The sequence below is a fragment of the Fulvia fulva genome, chromosome 4 (genome assembly GCF_020509005.1).
Source record: "Fulvia fulva chromosome 4, complete sequence".
NCBI lineage: Eukaryota > Fungi > Ascomycota > Dothideomycetes > Mycosphaerellales > Mycosphaerellaceae > Fulvia > Fulvia fulva.
Genome location: NC_063015.1, coordinates 2,358,406 through 2,383,774, shown reverse-complemented (window position 1 = coordinate 2,383,774; position 25,369 = coordinate 2,358,406). Strand labels below are relative to the sequence as shown.

Here is a 25,369-nt window from a genome sequence, read left to right as displayed (position 1 = left end):
CTAGCGATATAATACGTAAAGTACTTTCTCTAATTTTGCCTTTCGCCTTTAAGTTGTCGATATACTTCTTTACGACTTCGAGCTCCTATAGGCTCATTAGATATAGTCGAGCGAAAGGCAGCTTAGCACCTAGGTCAAAGTCGATAGCGAGGTCGTCTCCTTTATAATAAGGAGGTAAGGTATCGTCTCCTATACGTAGAACGAAGGCCTTACGTCGCGACTTAAATTTACGCGGAAGCAATATATCTAGGTCTACTTCGTCTTTGCCTTTTATATATTATTAGAAGTCGGACGCTGCTATAGCGCTGAGCTATATACTAACTTCTTCTATAGCCTCCTCCTTAGTTATAGGTAGCGCGTCGTCATTCTACTCCTAAATTAGATAGCCTTCTTATAGTTATTAGCCCTCTTTAAGCTAATATTCTAGACATTCTACGGCCTCTGTAGTACTTATAGACGAGATGTTAATGCCTATAATTGCCGCTACGTCTGTCCGATTAGTACGCTATTACTACCGAGCTTGTTTTTCTAGTTAATAGCGTACCGTCGTTAGTATTCTTTCGTAATAGTCTTTGTAGTAAGACGTAAATATAACGATGTTCGTCTAGTTCCCGAAGTCTAGTAGGTGCTTCTATACCTACGGTATACTAAGAATAAAGTTATACTTAATGCCGGTAATAAAGTAGTTCAATTCTTCGACGTGACCGTTTAGGTCTAGAATCGCTTTTACGTAGTCCGTAGCTTCGTTCTTCTTAGACGGGTCTACTATACCGATTCTAAATAGAGTAGGCAGCTTTGTCCGATTACAATCCTTTATAAACTTCGTACTACAAAAGATCGACTATACGCCTAGATCTACTAGGTATCTAGTAGGCTTGCCTTTAACGGTACCGTATATAATAAGACGATTACTACGTAGCGGGATGTCGACTTTGATTGCTCCGACCTTTATAGTCTCGATATCTATAACCTTAGGCATATCTACCTCCGAAGTCTACCGCTATAGTAGGTTGACCTTTTTGTTTCGTTACTAGGGTATCGGCGTAGGTTCTAACATCCTTAGCGGGCCTTTGCCTAACGGATATATACTCGGTTCTTCTAATATAAGGTGCTTATAGATGTTCTAAGGAGGATCCTTACTAGGCGTAATGTTAGCTATAGTAATAATAGCTATACTCTAAACTATACGCCTTAGTCTAGAGTCGCCCCGTTTCCCTATTATTAGGGTTCGAAGTCGATAAGGTTCTAGTCGACCGTAGTAGCTACGTTACCTCTAGTATTACCCTTACGGAACTAGAACTATTCGTAAGATCGGTACTACTAGTTATAGTCCGGGCTCTTATATACGTAGTAGAACGTCTTGTCCTTCTAGTACGCCGCTTTATCCTTCGTGAGCTTACGATATATTAAGCTAGTACGCTTAGCGGCTACTATATCGTACTACTAGTACACCTTCTCGTCTATACGCTCGCTACGCGGCTTACCTATAGGTCCTCGACCGCCGCCGCCGCCTCTAGTACTACCGGAGGAACCTAGTCGCGCGTTGCCTTAGCTACCGGTCTAGCCTCCTCTACTTAGCTTCTTACCGGGTAGTTACTACTACTAGCGCGGTATATCGTCTAGGTCGATCTCGATATTATAGAGAGCATCTTCTATCTCGGTTAGGCTCCTAAACCGTATACCCGCGATCTTCGCGCGTAGACGTAGAAGAATCTTCTCCTTAAGGTTCTCTATTAGTTCTTCGCGCCCGTCCTTAGTAGTATACTTCCTAAGGTAGTACGTATACTCGGAAAACTTTGTATAGAAGAGGTTAAACTTCTTACCCTACTTCTATTCGAGTTCGTAAAAGGCCTTACGGTAACAACGCTTCTCGAAGTAGTCGCTATACGATAAGTCGAGGATCTTAAGAGCCTCATTCTAATACTTAATAGTGGGCTTATAAGGTCGAATACGGCCGAGAGCGTTCGTGCCTACTAGGCCGTAGAATATAATATATAATTCGGTATCCGATCGATTAGGTTCTATAAGTAGGTACTCGCTAACCTTCTTACGCTACTTAATATAGCTGACCTTGTCTTTCTTTAGGTCGGCGTAGAAGACAGGTAGAACCTTAATAGGGTTCTTCTAAGATATGTTAATAGACTTTATAGACTACGTACCTAGAGTTAGGGTAGGGGTAAAAGGACGCGCGTATAGATTAGGCGTATTATTAGCGTCGCCGAACCTACCGAGACCCCCTAACATAAACTAGTATAGAGTCGATGTGCGTATATTACGGATACTATCGTCGTAAGCGGTCTCGAAGTCATTAATACCTATAAATTCGACTTCTTACCTACGCCCGCCTAGCGCGCTAGCCGTACGTTATAGTAGCGTAGTTCCGAGCCCTCGTAGTAGGACTTTCTCTATATACGTATTGACGCGAACACCTAGGGTGTTTCCTACGTCCTTCTTTCGTAAATCTAGGAGGGCGCGTAGCTTAGAGGGCTAGCGAGCTAGTGTCGTTAGTCTCTCCGGCTATTACTATTACTTCTAAAGTACTTCGAGCTCCTTAATACGCTACTTTAGACTCTCGACTAACCTACGCTAAGTATTATTATCCTCTTATAGGCTCTCGATTTCTGCTATAGCATCTTCCGTATCGCCGTCCTTAGTCTATACCTCCGCTTCTAGTTCTTAAATTCGCCTATCCTTTTCCTCGTTCTAAACGGTCAGACCTTTAATAATGCCCGCCGCTTCTTCCGAGTCCTCCTTTTCCTACTAAAGGGCTGCCTCGAGGTTGACTTTCTTACCCGTTAGGTTAATAACTCGGTCGCGAGAGTTCTTAAGTAAGGCCTTACTATAAGTATATATCTATATTCTAAAGTCGAGGACATTAAGCTAAGCTTTAGGTCTCTTCTTAACTAACGCCGCTAACTCTTCGTAGGTATATAGCTTGAATACTTATAGATCGTATCGGAACTAAGCGCCTTTACTATCTTCTATAGGATCTAGGGGCATAGTATACGACAGGTCGAGCGGCGTATACTAGCCTCCCTACCTATCTACTCTCGACGATTTACCCTGTCCTCTATCTTATTAGTAAATACGCTTACGCCGGTCGTACTTAGTCTTAAGAGTCGTATACGTAATTTCCGTCTTCTACTATTAACCCGCCGTCGCTTATCGTCTCTAGTAGGTCTAATCTTAGCTAGCGACTATAGTCTAACTTCTATTATTCTATTAGGTCTACTACGGTTACGGTTCGTAATTATCGGTAGCTATAGTCGCGGCTATCTTAAATCCTCGACGGTTCGGCGGATGTTAATATTGATCCTACGTGTCTCGACGAACTCCTACGAAAGTGTCTACGACTAACTATATTGTGTCCTCCTCTTCTATATACTTCCTACGTATATAGGACACCCGATTATACTACTATAATCTGCCTCGAACTCGGGGTCTTATTCGCTAACTCCTACTAAAGTGTCGTAAACCGGTCGGTAATATCGCCGATAATACGCGTACTTACTATAGAGGGATTTAGAGTAGTAGAACTTAATAATATAGGTCTAGGCTACTCTCGGTAGGTAAAAAGGGTGTCGTAGCTAAGTAATCGAATAAGTTCTACGGAGAAGAGAAGTTCTAGCTAAGGTACGTATCGAAGATAAGCGCGACGTTTACCGAGCCGAGGCGTTACGTTATATTTATAAAGTCACGTGACCCGAAGGCCGTAGGCCGTAGGGCTATACCGTAATATATAACGGGTAAATAAATCATCTATCTATCTATATAAGAAATATAAGATCTTGGCCCTATCTATACTATCGTACGCCTCGTACTTACTCTAGCTATTAGATATAGGTTACTATTTGTCTTTAAAGAAGGTATACGGTACTTAGCTCTCGGGCTTAGTACCCTAGCGTATTACTTATATCGATAAAGTAGAGTTCCTACGCGCCTTCCGGGTAGCCTATAACGCTATATTTAGACAGAAGAACATCCTATCGAGCTTTAGAGGCGCTAGTTTAGTTCTATTCAATCTATAGGTAGTAATAGATAAGCTTAATATTAAGCTACGTATACTAACCCCTCTAGCTCCGGACTCTACCTCTTAGGAGTCGAAGACACTACGAACTATAAAAGAACTCGACTCTTAATCGACACTAGTAACGAACAAACTGCGTACCCGGGTAGGTTTATTACTAAACTCGTTATAGGAAGGGGTATATTAGCTTATAAAAGGGAGTAGAGAGATAGCGTATTAGATAGCTCTTATATAAAGCGGGATTAGTAAGCTACGTAAGTCTAACGAGGCCCTTATATAGCGGAAAGTACGAAAGCGTAAGGATATTTAGTCTAGAGGGTCTCTAACCTTCGATAAGGCGTCGTAATTAATACCTCTAGAGGATACTAGGAGGTAGGAAGTAAGTAGAGAGTCGCTAGATAGTGTTCGGCTAGTACTAAGGCTACGACGTATAAGCGATATAGCGAGTCGGGGCATAACGTACGTACCTATTAAGTAGACTTACTAGATAGCGAAGAATCTAAAGAGGAATTGTCCTCCTAGTAACGATTCTATAGGATGTCGTTGTATTAAGATACCGTCGTAATTAAAGTAGAAGTAGTATAGTTCTTAGCAAAAGTGGCCCGCTCGGTAGTATAGCCCGCTTAGTAGTAAAGCACGTTATAATAATTAAGAAGTTAGTCGTACTAAGACAAAATTTCTAGCTTACTAGTATTCCTAGCTTACTAGTGCTTTACGTTATATATAGTAACCCTAAGTATTTAACTCGGGCTTATAACTACAAGACTAGGGGTGTCGATTAGAAAGTATAGGGTATTAGTTTACAAGGTAAAGAAAACTATATTATTTAGAAGTAGTACCTTATTAGCTCTTATATAGGGCAAGTTATTACCCTAAATTAGTTATCGCAATGTCCTCGGCTAATACCTATTATATCCTTACACCCTATAACGCTTATTTCAATCTTATAATCTCATCTTACGCTGCAAGGTTATGCCATCTTTTCACAGCTCGGGACTTGATCCATGTCAGCGCGTCTTCGCTGATGGTGAAGAACAGCAGCGCAGCATGTCAGAGGGAGCATGGGCAAGATAGTATGAGATTGACCGACGTCTGTATGTGCAATGCAATGACACGGCATTGTTGATGCTCGACCGTGGATGTGGAAGATGTGAAGATGTGTACCTGCAGACTGCAGACTGCAGTTGACTTAGTGTGGCCGGGAGACGCTTGGATCTTGTGAGTGAATAGTCGTGGCTGAAGCGAGCTCTGACATATGGCTATCGAGACTCAAGATCGGCAGCGAGGAGCGAGGAGCGAGGAGCGACTACAACTACATGTACATGTACTGCTCGTCCCTGTGCGCTGTGCAGCAAGACCTCACTTCACCTCCGTTCCATTCGGGGATCGAGGGCCGACGACATGGACCACAGCTGCTTAACAACGGTGACCACCAATCCTGACTGTCGGACTGGACGCGCTGGACACGAGAGATGGCTATTCCTGGAAGCACACGGCCCAGCGGGATCAGTAGCACTAGCGGCAGAATCTTTCAACAACCATGTACAGTATCTTTGCGAGTCTGGCCCTCATCCCTCATCGCCGACACCTTTCTCTACGCAAATCGAAGAGCAGGCTGAGCAGCACGTCTGCACTCGCGTGCCTCGCCCCGCGGGAGTGTCTGTGCCCATGGGACAGACGCGTGACTAAGTCTAGCCGAATGTCTGGCCCACTGTTTCAGGATGCTTGGTAGCTCATAGAGCATCCCAAGTATTTCCTACTTTTCCTCGACTGCCTCCTCTTTCTCCTCTCGCAAGACCACTCGAACGTCATTCGTTTTCACAAGCACCAGACGGCCATCGATAGTCATGGACCGATCACGATCACCGATGGCAGGAGCACCAGGCAGTGGAGCAGGGGACATGAGCAGGACGAGCAGTGTATACTCCACCGATTCTGGCAAGAAATCGACGTATCTTGACTATCGAAATGGTCACAGCAGCAGACCGAGCACCGCCTACACGCCTTCGTTCATGTCGAGCACGGCAATGAAGTCCATCGAGACGCTGGCCACGCATTCTACCCAGCACCAACATCAGCCGAGCAATCCTATCTCGACACCACAGAACGGCCATCATGCCATCGCGCCAGAACCTGTCAAAACAGACCTTGGCCCACCTCCAGGTGTGCTACTCGTTCTGGCGACAGGTCCTCTTCGCTCCACATCGATCATGTCGTACCTCGAAATGCTGCTCAGCAGGCAGAGATTATCTGGGATAGCGTTCTTAGCAGATTCAGCAGAGGAGCTGGCATTGAAGCAGCTCAAGATGGATGTGTTCGGCCTGATAGGTCGGCTAGGGAAAGAGCTTGCCGTTTCTGTACACACCAAGGACAGCTGGAGCAGATCACAAATCGAGGCAACCATTGAGACCGTCACGAACGGAGGGCCAGGTCTACAAGGTGTCCTATGCTATCCAGCCTGGGGAGCAAGTGGTGGTGTACTAGAGCTCGAGGAGTCGGACCTGGCCAAAACATTCAGAGAGACGGTGGCATTCACACATTCTGCAATACGTGCTACCGCGGACCAGTTGTTAGCCAAGTCAAAGCCACGCGACGATACCACAAACGGCGTACATCGCAAGCAGATCGGAGGCCCAAAGGGTCCATTCTTCCTCGTTTCAGGTCCTGATCGATCGCTCACTGGCTCTGGCCTTGCAGTCGCAAAGCTTGGCTGTGATGCTGTGCTTCGCGAGCTGGACATTACGACCAGGCAGCAAGGCTTGATCGTCGGATATGCTGAGGGAGTCATCCTGCCAGAGCCGAAGCGACAAGTATCGAAACCGAAGCAAGAGCTGAAGTTGGAACCGACTGAGGCATACTCCCAGACACAGGCACGCGAGGAACTTAGCTTCGTCCCTGGTGAAAGCCCTACCAAGTTGTGGAACATGTGGGCGCTGCAGAATGAGATTGGTTCTTACGACGACTAAACAATGCGTACATCTCATGATCAAACTTATTTTTAGATCGGCTGTGCATGATTCCAAGGCGACGTTGCCAAAAGCACAAAGTGAGCACTGCATTGCCGCTGCCTGTTAGTCTGGCGGCTCAAGACGAGACTTCGGAACAGATCTTGAGGCTGCTGTTTGGACCGTTTGGACCATGCCTCGAGAAGCATTGGCAAGTCGCTGGACCACATCTGAACAAAAGGACCATCTGCGCTCGACCTCCCTGCTCACGCAAGCTTGTTCAAATCGATGTCGCACATAGAATACTACAACGAAGGGTAAAGAGACGCCTTCTTCATGTCACCCACCGACCGGCGATTCGCAAAGTACCTTACACCTCGAGAATCCAACCCCAGGCGCGGCCAAATTCATTCATCACTATGCCACCACCCCACACACATCTTCATTGTCTGCCATTCCCCTGACCGGGCCACTGGTGGCAGCGACTACAACCCCGAGCTCGTATCCTGCGATTCTATCGCCTCAAGCAGCGCATGCAATGCCGTAGAGGGGTTCTGTATCTGCCAAGGCCTCTGCTATGTCAACGCAGGCACAGTCTGTCACGTCGCGGCAAAGGCTACCAACTCATCATGGGGCAAATTTGGGTAAGGGAGGTGAAGATATCGCAAGTGGTTGATGAATTGGTGAACCCCAAATCATTGTGACAAGATAGTCCATTGCACTCGACGTACGGTCGTCGGCGATTCGTTCTCTGATCTGCCAATGGTCTGAGTAGTGTTTCAATACAGCCGTGAAAACCGATAAGATATGGATAATTCGTGATACCTCCGCGACGACTTATAGCTTGCCAGACTTTCCCAGCTTCCCATTAGCAGAAAGCCAACGACATAGAAACCAATGCCGCAGCTGTAACAGCGGCTGTCCCACCTACACTGTTCCACCGGTCACAAGAGAGCCGTGAAGAACACCCCAACTGTTGCCTTGACCGGAGCGACAATACTCCTCAACATGCTTGGATCATGGCGATGAGTTCAAATACGCATTCTACATATAAGACAGTGCCTGACTGTCGTCATCGCTATCTAACAACCACACTCTCATCCTGTCGCTTCTTTTCGATCGAAGCTGCTCCGGGCATAGCGATACAGCTCCAGCATGCCCAAAACATAGCGACAAGCTCCCAAACGATGCGATCACGCTTTAGGAAGCTCGTAAAGGCATATCGCTATGTTCCTGTCAGGTTTTATGCCTGCCGCTATGCTATACCCCCCCCCCCCCGCCAGACCAAATCGACAGCAATACACCCACGACGCTTAGAACATAGCGATAAGCTCCCAAACGATGCAATTACACCTTTAGCAGCTTATGTGAGCCCATCGCTATGTTCTAAGCAGGATCTCATCATATCGCGATGCTGGCCTGGTGCCTCTACAAGGCTGTAGCGATATGTTCTAGAACGCCTAGAACATAGCGACGAGCTCCAAAACAGTGTGATTGCACCTTAAGAAGCTTGTGTAAGCCCATCGCTATGTCCTGAGCAGATCCTGGCCGTGTCGCTATGAAATCTAAATCTACATACAAGACGATAGCGATATGTTCAAGGAAGCTTGCAACATAGCGACGAGCTCCAAAACGATGCGATTGCACTTCAAGAAGTGTTTATGAGCCTATCGCCATGTCCTGAGCAGATTTCAGCCGCATCGCGATCTTGGATATTTTTCCGCAAACCGACAGCGATGTGGCCGAGTCTTGCTTCCTACGTTGCGATGGGCTTTAGAACGATGCGATTGCACTTCAAGAAGTGTTCATAAGTGTATCGCTATGTCCTGAGCAGATTTCAGCCGTATTGCGACGTTGGCGTCCTTGCATGGGAGTTGACCACGACATCATGTTGGGACTTGGCACACAGCGATGAGCTCTCAAACGCTGCGATCACCCTGGAACGAGCGTTATCGAGCTCATCGCTACGCACAGAGCAATGCTCAGCCGTATCGCTATGTGAGATGACCATGAGGCTTTTCAGAATGATCGACCCATAGCGACGAGCTCTCAAACGATGCGATTGCCCCTGAGTGAGCTTGGCTAAGCTGGTCGCTGTATATGGAGCAAGGCTTGGTCGCATCGCTACATGCCCCATTTTGCACCAGATTGCAACACGGCTCCAACCTGCTCCAATCGTTGCGACGAGCTTTCAAACGATGCGATCATACAAGACAAGGCTTGAGTGAGCATATCGCTATGCCATAGCTACAACAAGGGCATGTCGCTGTCGTTACTCCATGCCGTCATCTGGACAGAGCGATATAGCTCAAACGCAAGTACAGCATAGTGATATATTCAGGGACGATGCGATAATGCCTACAGTACCCTTGCTATGCGTATCGCTATGCTATGTCCACGAACAAGGTGCATCGCTATCGTCACTTCTCACACCAAAGTTAGCAGACAGCGATGAGGCTCAAACACACTTGTGGCATAGCGATGGGTTCAGAATCAGTTCGATCATGCCTAGAGACTATCTAGAAGGCGTATCGCTATACAATGTCTATGTACAAGGTGTATCGCTACCCTCCTATCATTTGCTAGCATAATCCTAATGAGAGCGATTTGGCCAGAACACGGCCAGAACATAGCGATAAGCTCCTAAACGACGCAATTATACTTGGATAGTACTCACTCGACGTATCGCTATGCAAAATCAATGCTACGGGTAGGTCGCTGTCCCTTCCCCTATTCTTGGTATAGACAGCGACGAGGGTCAATCATGGCTGGAACATAGCGATGCGCTCCTAATCAAAGCGATTATGGATATCGCAACGTTTGCGAGCATATCGCTATGTTCGGGCTACTCTAGCCTTGTATCGCTATGCTGCAAGTTTGGGTCAGGAACCTTGATAGCGGCGGCGATAAGGATATCGATCTTATATAGCGATACGCTCGCAATCATAGCGATTGAGGATATCGCGACATTTGCGAGACTATCGCTATGTTCGGGCTACTCTAGCCTTGTATCGCTATGCTTCAAATTTTTGTTAGGAGCATCAGCGACGGCGATGAGGATATCGATCTTTCATAGCGATACGCTCGCAATCATAGCGATCAAGGATATCGCGACATTTGCGAGACTGTCGCTATGTTCGGGCTACTCTAGCCTTGTATCGCTATGCATCAATTTTGGTTCGGGTCCGATAGTGGCGACGGCGAGGATCTCGATCTTACGTAGCGATACGCTCGCAATCATAGCGATGAAGGATATCGCGACATTTGCAAGACTGTCGCTATGCGCAGGCTACTCTACCCTCGTATCGCTATGCATAAATTTTGGTTCGGGTCCGACGGTGGCGACGACGAGGACGTTGTTTTGACATAGCGATACGCTCCCAAATATAGCGATCTAAGATATCGAGACATTTGCGAGCGTGTCGCTACACGCAGAGTAGTCGTTGTCCTTATCGCTACGTTTCAAGGTTTATGTCGGGTGCCGTCGACGACGACCTCGGGAGAATGTCGTTTTTTCATAGCGATGCGCTCCTAAATATAGCGATTAGGTATGTCGCAACGTTTGCGAGCATATCGCTATGCGTGGATTGGTCCTTGTCCTCATCGCTACGTTTCCTTCCTGGGTCAGAGCGACGGCGACGATGTCACGGTTTTCGTAGCGATGCGCTCCTATACATTGCGATTAGGCATATCGAAACGTTTGCGAGGGCATCGCTATGTGTGAATCACTTCTTCTTCCTATTGCTACTTTCCTTATCTAGGAGGAGGGCGACGACGACGAGGGTAGGTCCTCTCGTAGCGATGCGCTCATAGACATTGCGATTAGGTACATCGAAACGTTTGCCAGGGTATCGCTATGTTTGCAGACATTTCCAATGTCATCGCTATGATTCGTGAAATTCAGACAAAGACGATGTTCTCCGTCCGTAGCGACACGCTCTCAAACGAGTCGATCAAGCCCAGTAAGTCGTTTGTGAGCGCATCGCTACATTTGTAGGTGATCCTGAGGCTGTCGCTACGTTTGGTGAAATCCAGTGGAGCGACGACGACATCAAATGGGGGCCGTTCGTAGCGACGCGCTCCTAAATGTGGCGATATGGTCTGACGAGTCATTTCCGAGCGCATCGCTGTGTTCCAAGACAAGCGGCAGCCTATCGCTATGGTCTGTGGGAAGTTCGACGACGACGACGTCAAGTGGTCGTTTCGAAACGATGACCTCTCAAACAGAGCGATTGGTGTATAAATGCATACTGTGAAAGCATCGCTGTGTATGAAGAACTTCCTCAGCCAGTGTTTGTCCAGGAGTTGCTACCGGATATGGTGGACTTGGCATGGCGATGTGCTCAAACACGCAGCAATGAAGTCTTGCAGGGCCGTTGTGAGCATGTTTTTCCAGTAGTGTAGGTTCGTCCTTCCGTCTGAAGGGTTTGGAAGACAGTATAATACAACTATACACAAACCATTCCATGGTTCTATGAGCAATTGCTTGACACATCGAGACCAATGTCGTTACATTACAAGAAACAGCCAGCCAGCCACATGTCATAACAAATCGACAAAAGAGCGCCACGTGGACCTTCTCAGACCTGAATGCCTCTCCTGACAACATCGCAGTCTTCTCAATTCCCCGTCCTGTTTTCCCGTTTTGGTGTGAATGTATGGTATCATGGTAAACAGCAAATGAACGCCAATCCTCCTCTTTCGTTCGGTCATAGACACCACGATGCCCTATGCCATGACATGGCCTACATGTCAAGGTATTGAGCCTGCTGCGAGTTCGACTTTTTCGAGAAGAGACCAAAGAAACTACTTCGCCGTGACTTCTTCGAAGTATCAGTCCTGACCGATGTTCTCGATGATGTTTGGTTTAGTTTCGTGGCAATCGGCGTTGGTTGAGTCGGTGTACTGGGTCCAGAGCTCCGTAGGGAATCGGCAAGATCTTGCATGCCGCCATCATCTTGTTGTTTGCCGAAGCCGCGGGCTTGCATCTTCGGTGGGGGAGGTTTACCAAGTCCACCAATAGCGACTGAGGTGGTGCCTCCTGACCGTGGCGGAGCGGGAGCGTTGCCCACGGTGTATGTGCAGGCTTGCTTTGCTGGACGGCCGCCATCACGGCTGGAAGCTGAGCCTGAACGGTCTAGACTTACAGCGTCTGAGCTGAAGTTCTTGATGCCAGAGGTGCTGCCTTGTCGTCGACCAGCCGGCGCACTGGCGGTCCGAGGAGTGTGACTGGCTGGAGGCTCGCTATTCCTCAGGAAGTCTATCAAACTCTCTTCTTCACGGACACGTGCGTTCTTCGGAAGGGCTTTCAAGAGGTCATCATCTTCATCATCGTCGTCGAAGTCGATGGCGTAGGGGTCCTTGTTGCGGTAGCGTTTGGGCGCTGGCGCACCTCCTTCAGCTTGCTTGGGCATCGAAGACAGTCTCGGAGGGACGCCGTTGTGCGTTGGCTGCACATTCTCATTCGTGGTAGTCTGACTGAGGAGTGGTGCTCTTGAGTTCGCAGACGTCTTATGCGAGGACTTGACGGAAGATGCACTCTTGAGGCTTGGTGCACTTTGCGTAGTGTTCGTGAGCTTTAAGTCTGGCTGTGCGACCAATCTCTCGCCCCATTCGTCGGCTTGGTCACTATCCATAGTCGTCCGGAACGGTGCGACAGTACGCGAGATTCGATGCTGCCTATCTCCCTGGCCGTTGCTGCTCGGTCCACTCCTTATAAAGTCGATCAGCTCCGAGGTGCTACCATCAGCATTCGTAGTAGCTCCCCGAGCTTGCATGTTGCCCTTGCCCTTGCTAGGCATCGCTGGTAATGGCGGAATGGGATCTTTCGAGAATGTTGATCTGTTCAAACTTCGAGCTGATGCGGCACCTGGCGAAGATGACCGAGAGCCGTTGAGCAATGAGTGTAGTGAAGTTGTAGATCTGTTGTTGAGGATGGGCATGACTTCTTGCTCTTTTGAAGGTCCCGTCGATCTGATAAAGTCGGCGAAGTCCCTCGTAGACTCTGTCAAGACTTGTGGTTCTCGAGCCATGAGTCCGCTCCTGCGATGTGCGCTCACGTTGCGTACGGGTGGCCGGCTGATCGACCTTCGCTTGTCGCTGTCTTTACGCGGTCGGTGATCGTCATCCGTGTCTGGCGGTAAAGGTGAAGCCGATGTGATGTGCTTGGAGGATTGACTCCTTCCAGTCCTGGTTTCTGCAGATGGTGACTGCTTTCGTGGTGCGGAAGTGCTTCGTTCGTGGTTCCGTGCCGCTTTTCGAATTGGGACTGCATCGATTGGCGACTGTTCGACGTCAGCTATCAAAACCCTTGTCAAAGCACTACCTTGACTACTTACAGGATCATCACGCACGTTCTCTGGCGTAAGTGTGTACTTGACGGTGTCACCGCCTTGCACGAACATCTCAAAGTCTTCTGGACCTTTGATGCTTGCACTGGTCAGTGAAACGACCGCTTCCTCCTTGAACGGAGCTTCCTTCTTCTTGACGACAGTCATCTTCGGTACTGCAGGCTGCACAGACGCAGGTGGTGCTGCAGCTTCGGAGACTGATGCAGATTTCTTCGAGTGTGGTACCCAATTCTCGCTCTTCTCCGGAATCTTTTCCACGCCAGGCGAAGGTTGTGGACTACTGCCACTCTTGCCAGTTGTGATAGCATGAGTAGTCGGCTTGACATCTCCATCTGGAAGGTCGTGCGTTGGTGTCTGCTCCTTTGCTTTTTCAGCAGCCTCTTTCACTTTCGGTGACACTGCGAGAGATCGTTTGGACAAGAACGCCTCTGGCGACGTGACCGGCAAATCTTCCGTTTTCTGTGCCTGGGCAGGTGGATTGTCTGTCTTTGTGGGCACCGCTTCAACTGGCTGGGTGCCAATGAACAGCCTGGAAGGTCGCCGAGGATTGGGATTTGTGTAACTGTCTCGATCCCTTGCGTAGCGAAACTCCTCTGACGAATCATCTGGCTTTGGCGAAGCCACTGCCGTGTCCGATGTCCTCGCAACTCCAATGTCAACTGGCTCTTCTTTGCTGCTTTCTTGGTCCGGACCAGCACCTGAAGCTATATACCGCGGCGTAGCGCTTGCTTGTTGAGAAGTCTTCTCGCTGCTCCTGTCATCGTCGAGCGTCTCTTGGATGGGCGACGTCACCGTCGAGCTCGAGTGCGTTTGCACAATTGTAGGAGGGGTGTTGGGAGAACTTAAGGATACTCGTCGGGCGGTTTGAGGTTCGTCCTGGTCCTGCACTTTCTGCCACGATAGGGTCCTGACGGCCACAGGTACGCTGAGGCGCTTCATGTTGTTGCGTTTCTTCTGTTGCTCGCGCTGCTCGATGTCGGTCTCCACAGGCGGCATACTCTGCCTCTTCGTCTTCTTATTGGGACTTGCGCCATATACTGCTGACAATGCCGCCGCTGCCGCTGCAGCGCTACCTGCAGCTGCAAGACCCAATACGCCTTTGTGGGTATCCTTTGCATCGGTAACCTCACTGACAGGGTCTTCCTGAACAACCTTATCTTCGAGAGACTTCGCGTCTGGAGATTGTGATGCCTTTCGCTTGTGAATAGCCATCTCAACGGCGTTCGCTTTCTGCTCTGGCTTCGGATCTGCCTTGACAGCATCTTCCGACACTGGCTCTGTAGCCTCGGAATGCTCGACCGCCTCCTCCGCAATGGGCTCTTCGAAGACAGGAAATGCGCCTGGGATGCGCATAGGAACAGATGCCGATCGTTTGCGAGTCAGGATTGGCTTCTTCGAAGCTCCCACGTCAGGTAGCTTCGTTTCAGGTGTCTCCAGAGTCGCGGTCGTATCGCGCACAGGCTTGTCCATAAGCATGAAGTTCGCATGACTGGAAAAGCTGTTCCGGCGTTTTGGGAGAGCTGCTACCGCCATGCTCTCGTGGTCGATCTCAGGAACATCTGGGTCCCTTGCGAGGCCGGGCACCTCGATTTCGTCCACATCGCGAACCTCATCGCCAATCGGAAGCGGGATGTTTGCTGCAAGCACATGTTCAGGATAACCTGCTTCTGGCAGCTCTTCTACACCATCTTCAGCTACCTGGGTGACATCCTTGTCGGTTGTCATAAGCGAAGGTCGCCGAGAATCCTCCATGACGGAGAGTGCATCAGGACCAGTGCCGAAGCTGCTCCGTGGGTTGAGCCCTGGACCAAAGATGTCGCGACTCAGGCGGCGTGAGAAATTGTTACTCGATGTGGTTGCAGGTGAAAGAGGAGCTCCGTTTGCGTTGGAGCGTAAAGATTTCCGCCATGTACGCCAGAGTCGCCCGAGCCCAGAGTTTAGTGCAACCTTCTCCATGTCATAATCCTCGACTGTCACACCATCCACGGGTGACACCATGCCAAAAGCAGACGTGGGCGCGCGCGGGTTTCTGCACTGACGCCGAGCACGAGAATCGGCTGCTTGGGCGGCGACCTGCAATGTTTGCTCGGCTACATATTCCAGTACGGACGTCAAGAAAATGGCAGCCGCCCATGACACTAACCCCGACGACTGCGAGAAGCGCCTGTCGGCACCCTGGAAGAGCTCGTTCTCGCGGACATAGCGCTCTTCGTCGTCGTCCTCCATCTCACCGAGACGGATGTACACCATGACCCGGAGCCGGGTGCGTTTCCAGACGAGCTCAGTGTCCCATTTGCGCTGCCGCTCAGCAAGCGTCTGTCGATGGTTCATCTCCTCTTCCTCATCGTCGCCGCCCGCCAGCAGCTCCTGCAGCTCTTCTTCTGCGCTCGCGATGGCCTCGGTCGCCAATCGTGATTTAAGCACTTCGATGACGGCTGGGCGCAGGGCGGTGAGCGTAGTGGAGCGCGCGTTGGCCAGAAAGCTGTACAAGAGCTGGTCGAGAAAGGCATTGGCGAGGATCAGAGCCGGCTGCGAGAACTGCACATCATCCCGCATCGAGCTGATGGTTGTGCGCACATCGTCGTCCTCATCATCGCTGAATCGCCGCTTGCGATCGCTGACCACTTGCGCTGCGCCGAACTGCGCTACATATGCTGGCGGCGGGTGGACAGTGGCGATGTTGAGAGGCAGCTGACTCGTCCAGGTGGAGTTGGAGTAGCTCGAGATGCTGGGACTGGGCGACATGATGGGTGGAGTGCCGCTGAGCGGGCTCAGATCGTGGACATTGCTGTTGAACCTCGAGTAGGCATTGCTGCTGCTCGGCGTGTGGTGGTTGCTGTGGCCGGGCAGTGGGAAGTCGGAGACGAGAGGCGAGACGGGCGTCTCTGCGCGGGAGTGGGAGTGGGAATGGGAATGGTGGGAATGGTATGCTGATGCTGATGATGAGGTTGCCATGCGCGCAGACTCTCGCCCTCACAGGCGCACCCTCACAGGCGTACCGTACCCTCACAGGCGTACCGTACCCTCGCAGGCGTACCGTACCCTCGCAGGCGTACCGTACCCTCACAGGCGTACCCTCGCTTTGCCTCGCCCGCTAAAATCGGTATCCAGCTATCCAGCTCCAATGGCTCTCGATGCTTTCTGGGGCTCGCTAGATTAGTGCACGAGCGCAATCGATCGCCCGTGCCGTGTCGTGTCGTATAGAATAATATCGGCCGCGTCGTGCCAATCAAACCTGCCAACGTTCCTGGCTGCCCATCGATGTACAATCCAAATTTCATGGCACTTCCGACAGCAGTGCTATGTTGCAGAGGAGGTGATGCAGGGAGTGCTCGGTGTGGCAGAAGCAACCTCAAGTTACCGGCCGCCTCCTCCTCCTGCCAGGGACCGCCAACGGTCGATAACGCTCGCTGAATGCGCACGGTAGGAGGTAAAGTCGACTGTGAACGGCTGATCAGTGAGAGCTGCCAGCCTGCCACCAGTGCCCACCACAAACCAAAACGATTCAGTCGTCTGCCGTCCCATGTCCCTGCATGAGTCGCGGCGCCCACCATCAGGCGAGCGTGCGTTAATGCTCCAGTAAAAATTGCTGAGGGAGCTTCAATTCGAGTGCTGTTTGGGATAGATTGCCCCATCTTTGATGGATGCTCTCACCTCTGTTGGCCTTTCACTGTGTTTTGCCGATCGATCGTCTGCACATTGCACAACACGCACACTTGTGGCAGACCGCCGCCCCCCGCCCCCTTTCGCTCTCGCAATTCGAAGCCATGTGGTCGGCATGGTCGTCTCCTGCGCCATGGAATTGTTCCTCTGCTATTCCACGCTAGGGTCGAAGCTGCCACGCTCCACACTGACCAAACCGCCCAAAACAACTGGTGGGATTATGTTCATTTCTGAAGGTGTTGTTCTATCTCTCTATTCACATCCACACCACCTTGTTCTTCGTTCTGCTGCGTCTATAGTCACAATGTGTATCTACTGCGTTCTTCTGACCCCTGCTGAATATGATATTCTCCAATCTCTCGGGTGATATGGCTGTCTTGAGCCTGCAGTGTCCAGAGCATTGCGCACCTAATGCCTTGTGGGTGCGAAGAGCGGTTTGAAGGTCTTAACAAGGTCTCTTTGCGAGCACTTGATGCCCTTAAGTCTGCAGTAGTGATAGGCTCCTACTATCTGATTCTTTTGAGGTGTTGAAAGGTGTTTGGTCATCTTGCAGTAGCTTCTCCAATCCAAGAAACAGGTGAAAAGTTTGCGACGGTAGCATGCGACAACAACATCACATATAGCCAATCCAAGCACGACAATTTGTTCAGTGATGTATCCAGATACGTATATAAATTTGCTGGTTGCAATGGGCCTGATATTGGATAAGGAAAACACGATTGAACATGTGGTGTTGTTTTTTGGTGGAGGTGGGCGCTTTGGTGCGTATGACGCGCGGCTGCCTGCCATTTTGGCGCGAGACATGGCTGTTAGCACGCCGGAAAGACTCTAGTGCACGCCCGGCCCAGCAGCACCGCGAAGCCGAACGACTGCAACCTGCGATGAGACTGCATGATGAGCATGTGATTGCGTACTTTATGTAGGAGGAGGATACGTTTTTGGTCAGCCGCCCCTTCTCTGGCGTCCACACCAGTGCTCACTGCTCACACATTGGAGCTGCAAAGTACAGGGGTCCCCACGAGCTCCAGATGCTCCACCTGGGATCTGCTTGCTCGGCATAATCCCTGACAACATCTTCCATTATGCCGAGCGCGGTGCAGCATGAAGCAAGAACCACTCCAGCTTGTTGGAGGATTCAACGTCTGGTACATATCATCCTCGCTGCCGAGCTGTGCACAGAATGGGCAGTTGGCCATCGCGCCTCCAAAACCCAATAGCAGTCTCAACGTCTGCAAAGTGCTACGGGCACCTCAGATCTTGTCAGTAGGTTCGAAGCAAGGCACCCCTGGAGTGGTTTGCGGAATCATTACTTTTACAAAGCTATTACTACACGGTGTCTGTACAATGCGGTACAGTACACGTTCCGATCTACTCATGGTCCTTTTGCGCCGCTTCCTTATCCTTCTTACTAGCCTCCAACATGCTCCGGAAGTCGCTGTTGCTCTTCGTACCTCCGCCCCCTGACGGTGCTGGAGGGGCTGTCGGAGGCGCGCCACCACCTCTCTTGAAGCCTAATCCACCCCGTCTCCCGCCAACACCGCCTCTCTGACCACCGCCACGGCCACGCGACGCCGCAGAAGGTACGAAAGCCAGTGAAGCGTTACGCGTTGGCGCGTCCGATGACCCATTAGCCGTAGCTGGCTGCTTCTTCACCTTGCCAAGTGCCAGCAGGTCTCCCACATCGCCGGTCTTGGCTTCTGGTCCTAGACTCGTTACATCAACACCCTGGTGAACGTTGAAAGCGTCCTTGACGTTCTCATATTCGACAATCGCGCCTGCCTTGTCACGTCGAAGCTGGATCTTCACGATCGGGCCATACTTCTCAAGAGTTGTTCGGATGCGAGCATCGTTGACGGTGTCAGGTACGTTGAAGATAGCGACCTTCCTTGCCTTCGAGTCGCCGGTATACTCTGGCTTTGCAACAGGCTTTGCAACAGGCATGGATGTGTCTGATCCACGTCTGCCAGATGGCTCTGGCGATGCGGAGATGACTCCCGGTCTCTTGACTATGATATCTTCCTTGTGCGCACGATCCGTTGGCGCAGCTCGGCCTTTCGTGTTCGAGAGCTCGGCGTGCACAATGCGGTCTGCGAATGGCTTGTTGTTGATGCCAGCAACGGCGGCACTTGCCTCGTCGGCGGATGTATAGACGAAGAATCCGATTCCACTCAGTTCGTCATTGGGCTTGCGCAAAAGATGGACCTTCTCCAGTGTGCCGTATTGTGCGAAATGTTCCTTGATCCTTTCTTCACCTTGCTCCCGGTCGATGTTCTTGGCGAAGACCTCACGCCCTTCCACTTTAGCGCCGCCGCGCTGCTTCGCAGCATCAGGGTTTGAGATCTGTGCGAGAAGGGTATGGAGACCGTCAAGTTTCTTGCCATCCATGGCCGCTTCAGCAGCTTTCGCGTCCTCGGCAGTCAGGAACTGGACGTAGCAGAAACGACGTCGACTGTTGAACTTCAATGATGGCAGACGAATGCTGACAATCTCGCCGTAGCTCTCGAACAAGCCTCGGATCGAATTCTCGTCATACGCTTCTGGGTAATTGGTAACGTAGAGCGTGCTTTGCGAGCCGCTCGAGATGCGCACTTCGTGGCCGTTCAGCTCCTTACCATTTCTAGTCTTGGCTGCAAGCACGTCTTCTTCTGATTCGAACTCGACTGTGGCGGATGCTGTATCCTTCTCGCGAAGAACATTGATGGAGGGCGGGTTGCCACAGTCGCGAAAGAACTTTTTGATGTCGACTTCCTCTACGTCCGCAGGCAAGTTACGGAGCGTAATCGTATTATTCTCTCTGTCACGCTTGACCTGTGCGCTCGCAGAAGCAGATGGCTCGGTCTTTGCCACATCTTCTTTCGTGGTTGTCTCGGCAGTCTTCGGCCGCTTGTTGACATCGCCATTGACCTGCAGCTCATCATCTCTCTTCCGCTTCTCGCCGCCGTGCGCAGCAGTCTCCTGCTGGACAGCTGTTGCAAGCTCTTCTTGCTGGGATACAGCCAGTGCAGCGGCCTCTTCGGCTTCTCTTGCTCGTTTCGCAGCCAGACGGTTAGCATATTCCCGAGCATCAGCGAGCGCACTTTGTAGCTTGGCTCCTGACTCATGCTGTTGGAAGTGGTAAAGGTACATTTCCAGCATCTTGTCCGGCCAGTCCATGTTACGCTGGCGCAGGGCTTCTCTACAGACGGCTGAAGCAAGGTCAGGCCCATTGTCAGCAGTCTCAACACGCCTAGCATCGTTGATGCGGTCGTATCCCCAAAACCACAGCTCCCAGTTGTAGTGCTTTGCCCAAAAGTCGTATGAGTTGCCATGCTTTTTCGAAAGCTGGCGATAGATGTTGCGAGCATCGTTGAATCGACGTGCCTGGGTGTAGAACTTGATCTGCACTTGCTCCAAACGGAAGAGTGGATCGCCTTGGAAGCCATTGCCGTAAATCTTTGTTCCGGCTTGCTGTACGTCCTCCAGTGCCATAGTAATACCCACTTCTGCTGTATCAACGTCGTCCTCGGTACTAGTAGGCTGAAATGCGTGTCGTCGTAGGTAGCTGCACCATTGTTGTAGCATCTTCACCAGTTCCTCCATGCCACCAACATCAAGTAGGCCGCCGTTCGTTGCGCGATGTTTGGTATTCTCAATCTCTTCTCGTGACTTTTGTTCCACATCCGCGCGCAGGATTCGTCTCGCCCATAAATCACCGGACCAAGGGCAGTGACGCGTTGCTCGCTCTATCACCGGCAGGAGTGATCTCGAGTCATTGGATGAGTGTGTAAGAATGAAATCCACGTAATCTAGCCACCAGTCCGTGGCTGTAGGGAATTGCAGCAGTGCTCGCTCGTACAACGCACAGCGCAAATCATAATCAAATGGTCCGGGCTTCTTGTGAGCATACCTCTCCGATTTTAAATACTTGTCCATCGCCTTCCTGATGGCATCGGCATCGCTATTCTCGACGGCGCGTTGCAATTTGAATTCGTGTTCTTCGCGCAGTCCATAAGCAATCTTCGCAGGCTCTGCCATTTGGTTGACTTGAGCGACCGCTGCCTCCCAATTGCTGCCTTCGAATTTTGAGATGAAAGGCCAATAATCCTGCATGGTCTCCTCTCGCGCGCCGTGCGGTGTCTTGAGACGCTCAATAAACATGCCGTGAATGCGTCTAATGTCCTCTTCCGATGGCCGCTCAGGAATATCTTGTCCAGAAAGCTGCGCGTGTCGGTGCCAAACAAAGTGGCTCTTGTCAATCCGCCATCGTGTAGGTTCGATGGCGCGCTCCAGTACTGTCTTCAGAAGATCCTTGTTGAACAGTTCCTTGCACATCTCTAGGTCTTCCTGGGTCCATTTGCTCAGATCTGCGCCTTCGAGATTATAGCATGCTGTATAATTAGTCTGAACCCAGTCCGCGTATGCTTGCCAGATGTCAACTGATGCTGGCTCGTCCTGTACAGCTCGATCGAAGAGTTCTATGAGGCCAATCCGTTCACCACTATCCCTTGCGAGCATGGCTTCATCTGCAAGCCAGTCTTTCCAGATGGCTTCTCCAACAGCGAAGCGTGTGTCCATGGCCTCGCGAGCCTGTCGGAGCTCATTAAGCAGGGCATAGCTGCGGGGATCGCCAGATTGTGTATGGGCAACAAAGCCTTTGTGTAGAAGGTTTATCAGCTGCACATGCTGATCGTATGCGTAAGAGTTCTCAGCCAGGAAGTTGAGCAGTTCAGTGACTGTCTTTGATTCCTCGTCAGAAAGCGCGTGCGACGTGAAGTCGCGAGGTGGTGGCGTCTGCGACGGTGCCTCTGCCATGGTGAGATCAGCCTGAGAAGTAGAGTCAGTATGTGTTCTTGGTAGAACCGCAAGCGCGCGCCCTGCTTCGACAGTACTGAGTAGTTCGAAGGTGCTCCAAGGACGCCGTGCAGGTTGCAGTTGCTGTCGTGTTCAGAGCTCCTCCTGCTGGTTCTTGTCTCTACATGACTCGCGGGTGGCGTGAGAATGAACGTACCAAAGATTGCCGCGATATGCTCCTCGCAATCGGCGGTGCCGCAATGTTATGTACCGGTGTGTTGATCGGCGAGCGCTTGTTGTTACCACGGACGTTGACGTTGTTGGCGGAGTGGGCGCGCGTTGTTTGTTGCCTCTGCATGGAAGCAAGATCTGAGAAAACCGTTAGCGCGGAAACAACTCCGATGTGTCGCCGCGATCTCCAAATCAAAAGGACATGTGTAGCACAAACTCATACAATGACCGAGAGGATCGCGGCTTTTTTGTCAAGAAGCTGCGCAGACAACAGCGATGTGAGCACCATAATACCGAGCTCCCATCTCGAGAGCAATGCCACGCTCTGTCCGGTCTGCGAATTCGTTCCTCCCACACCAAGTCTCTCGGCCATCAGCTTTCACACGTACCTGCTAATGTTTCCATCTGCGGAGTTGACGAAGGTCGATGCACCACTGCTGGTCTCTGATGTTGCTGGTGCGGCGGCGCATGCCCATATGCTCCTTGCTGCTCCGGATGTGGTGCGCTGGTTGGCGGTGAAGGTCGAAAATTCGATGCTGCTATCGTTCCAGATTGCACATTGAATGCCTGCTGATGGTGCGGATGCGATGGCGTGCCCCGTACGCTATGTACTGCGTTTGCGCCTGGTGAAGGGCGAGCAGTGATTCTCTCTGGCGACCTCGTGATTTCCTGGCTGAGGCCTGAGCCAGTCCGTTTGCCACTCGGTCGCTCAGCTCGTGGTTTCGAAGTCCGTTTCTGAGGCGAAGAGGTGGGCGAATCGCTCGCTGATGCTCGCTGGCTGTCATCTGGCGACAGGAGTGCATTGATGTCCATGTCGAAGACGTTAACACCGAACGCCAGTCCCCTTCAATGATAGCCCTCCCGCATGCAGGGAAACTTGCGACATGCCCTAGCGGGTTTCGACTGCGGCTCGGCGGCTTGCCTGCAGTATGCTGTCCTGTCGCGGCGGCGTGCAGTGCAGCAGAGGGGATGAAGAGTAGTGCTGTGCGCGGGAATGCGTGATGAAGCCGGAGGGAGGACGCAAGCTGGCGTCAGAGGTGGTGGGCAAGCAGAGGCTTGCGGTGTTCAAGCCCTACACCTAGCACTTTGTTCGAATCGGGACTGACCCACCACGCCCGTAGCCGACTGTCTGGGCCTGGCGCGTGAGGCGGGAGGCGGGAGGCGGATTGAGGTGTCGTGGGTCGTGAGAGCTGTGGCCGTAGTATGACGAGATGGTCTGGCACGCGATTCAGAATGTCAAGGCGCACAAATGTCTCTGTTAACTACGCACTGTGGGTGTTTGTGAGACGCGGTCCACGTGTGTTAAGTAAGAGCAGAGCATCGGACTATATCCGGTCGCCTGTGCATGCAGCATCCCTGCCAGTGACGCTGATCTTTTTCTCGATGCTCCGTAGACCGTAGTTGTTGCCAGGATCACCGTCGTGCTTGGCGGTCGGCGCATTGGAGGTCACGGAACGATCCGACCTTGGTGCCATCTTCGCGGAGTTCGACATATCATCTGCTGCGACATACCATCCCTCAAATCATCGCCGCGTCTGCACTCTCGTGATGAGCTTGTCGGCGCCTTCGAGGCGGCTGCCTTGGAAATGTTCGTTCATATCAAACCACACCACTCCTTGGACTACACTAACAACACTCAGGCCTCTCCTGTCGCTCTCCTGCAAACCAATATCAACGCAGGACAGTCATCTTCGGCCGCGGCAACTCCAACTCCAACTCCTCCAGCGATGGTGGCGACAAGCCTAATCCCGTCCTCGAGGAATACCGCAAGAACAACCCCAATCCAACCGACAGCCAGGCGGAAGCGCAACAAAAAATGGTCGAAGCCATGCGCACCCCCGGCGACATTGCCTCTGGCTCTATCTTCGAAGACGAACGCCGCACGACCTCCCAGACAGCTGCGGAGTCCGCAGAGGCATCCGAGGTCAAGATCGGAGGCAACTCCCGCGATCCTAAGATCATGGCCCGAATGCTCAACCCTGACCCCAATGCCCGCGAACGATGGGAGCGGAAGAAAGTCATACAGATGGTCAGGAAGGGCGGAAGATTGACGAACGCGCAGATGATCAAGAGGACGGAACGGGAGCATCTGGTGAAAAGCCATAATATGAAGACATCTGTCAAGAAGTTAGGCATGCTGGCACGGCAGATCCAAGGCAAGACGATTGATGATGCGATTGTTCAAATGCGTTTCAGCAAGAAGAGGGTTGCGCAGGAGGTGTTGAAGCAACTGGAGTTTGCGAGGGATGAGGCTGTTGTCATGAGGGGAATGGGACTGGGCGCTGTGGGCGGGAAAGAAGTAGAGAGAGACGTGAATGAGCTTGCAGCGGGGGTGGAAGACCTTTCTCTGCAGAAACAGCGACCCGTGGAGATTCAGCTCAAGGATGGCAAAAGGCATCGTGTAGAGGACAGGAGTAAGATCTACATCGACCAGGCATGGGTGGGGCGTGGACCGTACGGGCAACTGCCGGACTACCGTGCGAGAGGGAGAGTATTCATCATGAGGACTCCGTGGACGAGTTTGAGTGTGGTGTTGAAGGAGGAGGCTACACGAGTCCGACAATGGGAAGAGCGCGAGGCGAAGAGAGTAAAGAAATTGAAGGAGAAGGTCTGGGTACCACTGCCGGATCGCCCTATACAGATCCAGAGGCAGTGGTATAGTTGGTGATCCTTCTATGGAAAGAAGGATTTGTACATCTATGCCATGACCATACAAACCACAGCTGTACAGTAGCCAAGAAATTTCGAATACCAAACTTGGCATAATCTTACTCACAGGACCATCGAGACAGTCACACCCGTGCAAACCAAGCGACTCAAGACCGCCAAGTGGACAAGAATTAGATCCCTAGCTTGTATACCCGGTCTTCGCCAACGCCAGTCACGCCAATGACACGGCGCATTGATCGGATGACAACCTGGAAGCAGTCAATGCTAGTGCAAGGCACCAGAATTGCGTTCTGGCCTCCATGTCCACTGCGCGCGAGCACTCATGACAAGCCCCAGGATCCTGACGATATGTACAGGGAAACGGTATCGATCAGCAGATCGTACCGTACCCATGGTCGGCACCGCATCCCACAAACGCCCTTTAGTACAGCACAGCCGTGGCACGAGGGCAGTGTGGGCCTCGACTTGTTTGCTGGGCACAGGTATCGACACCAAATGAGCAAACGCATCGCTTTTGTGTACTTCAGCACCGTCTGCTGGGTTTAGGCGGTTGGCGTGAGCGCTGACAGATGTGACATTGCCGTAGCTTACGCGCGGTCTATTTACAATGCTGAAGCGTCTCGAAGCCATCGCTCTAGATTGCGGGCTTACTTACTCGAGATCAAGTGGCGCCGGACTTTTGTGTGCCTTTTACCTTGTGCCTCTTACCCTGT

At 51.3% G+C, this 25,369-nt stretch overlaps 4 protein-coding genes across 4 annotated transcripts; 2 read left to right on the top strand and 2 right to left on the bottom strand.

Moving 5' to 3' along the window:
• Nucleotides 1-5,874: 5,874 nt before the first annotated feature.
• On the top strand, nt 5,875-6,993 carry CLAFUR5_04508 (uncharacterized protein; the record flags this gene model as incomplete). Its single annotated transcript, XM_047903656.1, has 1 exon — nt 5,875-6,993. One exon carries the CDS (start codon nt 5,875-5,877, stop codon nt 6,991-6,993), a length of 1,119 nt encoding a protein of 372 aa, XP_047760377.1.
• A 4,724-nt stretch (nt 6,994-11,717) lies between these two features.
• Nucleotides 11,718-16,277, bottom strand: CLAFUR5_04507 (uncharacterized protein; the record flags this gene model as incomplete). Its single annotated transcript, XM_047903655.1, has 2 exons — nt 11,718-13,256; nt 13,311-16,277. The coding sequence occupies 2 exons, from the start codon at nt 16,275-16,277 to the stop codon at nt 11,718-11,720; spliced, it is 4,506 nt and encodes a 1,501-aa protein (XP_047760382.1).
• A 2,076-nt stretch (nt 16,278-18,353) lies between these two features.
• Nucleotides 18,354-22,799, bottom strand: CLAFUR5_04506 (uncharacterized protein; the record flags this gene model as incomplete). Its single annotated transcript, XM_047903654.1, has 3 exons — nt 18,354-21,788; nt 21,973-22,124; nt 22,376-22,799. 3 exons carry the CDS (start codon nt 22,797-22,799, stop codon nt 18,354-18,356), a joined length of 4,011 nt encoding a protein of 1,336 aa, XP_047760383.1.
• A 735-nt stretch (nt 22,800-23,534) lies between these two features.
• Nucleotides 23,535-24,654, top strand: CLAFUR5_04505 (uncharacterized protein; the record flags this gene model as incomplete). Its single annotated transcript, XM_047903653.1, has 2 exons — nt 23,535-23,574; nt 23,627-24,654. 2 exons carry the CDS (start codon nt 23,535-23,537, stop codon nt 24,652-24,654), a joined length of 1,068 nt encoding a protein of 355 aa, XP_047760384.1.
• Nucleotides 24,655-25,369: the final 715 nt, after the last annotated feature.